The sequence below is a fragment of the Chrysemys picta genome, unplaced genomic scaffold, assembly GCF_011386835.1.
Source record: "Chrysemys picta bellii isolate R12L10 unplaced genomic scaffold, ASM1138683v2 scaf1032, whole genome shotgun sequence".
Lineage (NCBI taxonomy): Eukaryota > Metazoa > Chordata > Testudines > Emydidae > Chrysemys > Chrysemys picta.
The window spans coordinates 4,822-8,140 of NW_027053739.1; the positions used below are offsets into that span (position 1 = coordinate 4,822).

Genomic DNA, 3,319 nt, shown 5'->3' on the forward strand with positions numbered 1-3,319 from the left:
GTGGTACCTCCGGACACTCAGGTAAAGCATCTCGCGGCCCGCCAGGGGTTTACCCTGAACAAGCCGTGGCCCAAGGTTGAGAACCACTGCTGTAAGTAATGCTGCTGAAGTCAATTGTATGTCAGTATGTTAAGTTAAACATGTGCTTAAGCACTGCAATGTTGCCAAACCAAAGCATTTACAAATTGAGTCAGGCCCCTCAAAAATCATAATTGTCTGTCTTAAAAACATGAGATTAAAAAAAAAACATTTTAATTGGCCTTTTGGAGCATTTATTGTTTATACTTTGTAGATTTTCTTTGCAGTCATGAGAATTAGAACTGTACTTTATATTTTAAACAAAATTGAGTCATATAATCACATGACTCAAGAAGCAGGGGCTTTACGAAAACACAAAATATTGTATGACTAATGGTACAGTTACAAGACTTTGCAGCACTAGTTCAGTTCTGAGCTGGAATCATTGTGTGTAAAGTTAAGCACCTGCAAGTCTTTGGAGGTATAATTGGAACCAGGAAGTGGAGTCAGAAAATGAGTGAAACCTGGCTCTGAATTAAAGATTGACAGGTTAAAATCTGGGCGATTTCTGTTCTCTTCTGTCATTTCTAATAATGCTCCTGCTTTGGCTGGGAAATGTTCTCTCTCACACTTTTTGGGGTAGGACCATCCCTGCCTCTCTGTGCAGTGTAGAGGGTGGAGCACAGTGTCAGTGTAACTCACTAGTGAATGTGTGTTACACGTCTCACCTCTCTGCCTGCTCTCTCAGACTGTTACAGCTCCATTTTATGAAGCTTTGGCAGTTTGTGCTTTTAGCACTGGAGGTCCACGGGTTGGTCCCCAGTATGTTAGCCAAGATGGCGGCCGTCACCTCAGCACAAAGCAAATAGTTATTTATGTCCATAAATATTATTAAAAAAAGAGCAAATGTTGAAAATCAAAGTTGCAGAGAAGGAGATACAATTCCTCCTCCCTGCCCCCACACGCACACACTGTGCAGGGCAGAGCTCTCCCTAGGTTATTTCTTACCAGGTCTCAGTGTCTCAGAGAGTTTCTGAGCCAGATCTCTCCTGTTTATAGATTTCAGCACATTCACTGTCACTTCCGCCCCATAGTCCTCTCCATAGTAGCTGAGCAGGGATTGAGTCATGTCCACAGGTGATGAGTCCTCTAATTTACCCATGGGGATATTGTCATAGTTGCTCTTCAGCTTAAATTTGTTCAGTTTGAACTTGAATTTCTTGAGCTCATCCTTTGTCAGCTCTTCAAGAATGTCATGTAAGCAATCGCTCACTGCTTTCTCCATGGCATCTCCTTCCTCAGCTCTCTGAGCAGCCTGCGAGAGGAGAGACAAAACCAGGAAATGGTTCACAGAAAAAAAATAGCGGAATAATCAGAGCAAAACTGAAACTAAAGGGCTCTAAAGCACTCACCTCACATCAACCCCCTCCCTTCTTGCCTAGCGCTCCCTCCAGTCATGCAAACAAGAGTTGCTGCACATTCGCTTTCAATCCCAAATGGAAACCCGCCCACAAAACACTACACTGGTCCTTCCTGAAACCAAGACAAAACTAAGTCAGGCCATTGGAACAAAATCTATCAGGTGAGAATAGGACAGCAAATGTGAAAAATCGGGACAGGGGATGGGGGGGTAATAGGGGCCTATATAAGAAAAAGACCCAAAAATCGGGACTGTCCCTATAAAATCGGGACATCTGGTCACCCTAGGTGAGAAGAACACAGAAGAAAAGAGCAGGGACAATAGTGGCACCATCCAACGTTTCCTTCTAACAGAAAAGGGAATGATTGTGATAGTAAAATTTGTACATCCTGCTCTCCAATTTCCCCCAGTTTGCCCCTTCCGTTAATGGCACATAACTCTGCTGGGTGTATGAATAGCATCCAGGGTGGGAAGAGCATCACGCCATGTGTAACTCCCCCAACATTTTGTATGTGGTCAGATGTGTCAGATGAAGGGAGAGGGGCAGAAATTCAAGCACCCATGGCAGAAAACAAACACTGAGTCAGATAGGATAAAACACAATGAATTCCTCCAAGCGTTAGCTGAGGCTGTATTACAGGCCAAGTGAAACTTCTTAGCCTCCACTGAAGTTGCCAAATCCTGCCCCAAGGAGCTATCAAAGGTGGTAAATTGCTTCATCAGGACTGATGACCTACAACCTGCAACAGAATCCAGCACCAAGCACTGCAAAAAGTTATCATCGTACTGCGCTGAAAAGGTCATGCACACTTGGGAAGCTTTCTCAATACCCACTTCACCGGCACCCACCAATCAACAGCCTAACTGCATTCCTGGAGTTCTCTACATTCACTCATCAAGAGGTTCTGGACACCCAAAAGAAATCTTGACTCAAGACTTGTGAATCTGACCCATACACTTGCTGGCTTGTGAAAGAGAGAAATGATCAACTTCATCAGGTCTGAAATAGCCAACACCTCGTTCAGAGAATTAACCTTCCCTTCCCTTCCTCCTTCAAACACAGAATAGTTCGACCAGCACTGAAGACACCCACCCTGGATACATTTGTTCTAGCCAGCCAGTGCCCACTGTCCTCTCCATTGGTAGATTCTTACCAGCCTTTGCTGCATCGATGAGTCTCTCCGATAGATCCCTCAGGTTGATGGCTCTCAGCACCTCCATGACTATCTTCTGATCATAGGCTTTCCTATAGTAGTAGATCATCTCATTGGTGACATCCACAGGCTTTGCTGTTTCCAGTATGTCCCAGAAAGCTGAGTTATAACCACCTTCTACTTTGATTGTATTCAGTGTGAACTTGAACTCCCAGACCCCTTCTGCCCCAGATCTTCCAGGGTTTCCAGCAGATGATATTGCACTGCCTCCTCAGACATTACCTGAGCTGACTCCTGGAGCAGAAAAAAATCAGGAATCTGCACCTGCAAACAAACAACCCAAAATGTTTTCTCTTGGGAACTAGCACCTCTCTCTAATGCGCTCACAACTCAAAGCAACCCTCCCCCCCCCCCATTCTCCACTATCATATCCACAAACCTGAGCAGTTCGCTTAAATCTCAAAGCAACCCCCCCACACCAAGTACTTATCCAATTCCATCTCTGTTCTGCTGGAATTTACCTGCCCTGGCATTATCACAGCCCTGTGCTTGTGTGACTGGAGAGAGAGAATGGAAATTGCAAAACACAGCGATGATACTTATGCAGATCTATGAGAGTAAAATCTAGCAGAAGAGAAGGGATGGGGGAGTGAGATTGCCACTGGGAATTCGTTAAAGAAGCTGCATTGCACATTGTGCTGTAGTCCAGACTTTGAACTTATCTTGC

General features: G+C 44.7%; 1 protein-coding gene across 1 annotated transcript; it reads right to left on the bottom strand.

Annotated features, from left to right (window-relative positions):
• Positions 1–1,026: 1,026 nt before the first annotated feature.
• On the bottom strand, positions 1,027–2,909 carry LOC135979602 (apoptosis-associated speck-like protein containing a CARD; the record flags this gene model as incomplete). Its single annotated transcript, XM_065579919.1, has 2 exons — positions 2,593–2,909; positions 1,027–1,333 (listed from the first exon to the last, which is right to left on the bottom strand). Coding segments are annotated over exons 1-2 (322 nt in total), but the record flags the coding sequence as incomplete, so codon positions are not given.
• Between the last annotated feature and the right edge of the window lie 410 nt (positions 2,910–3,319).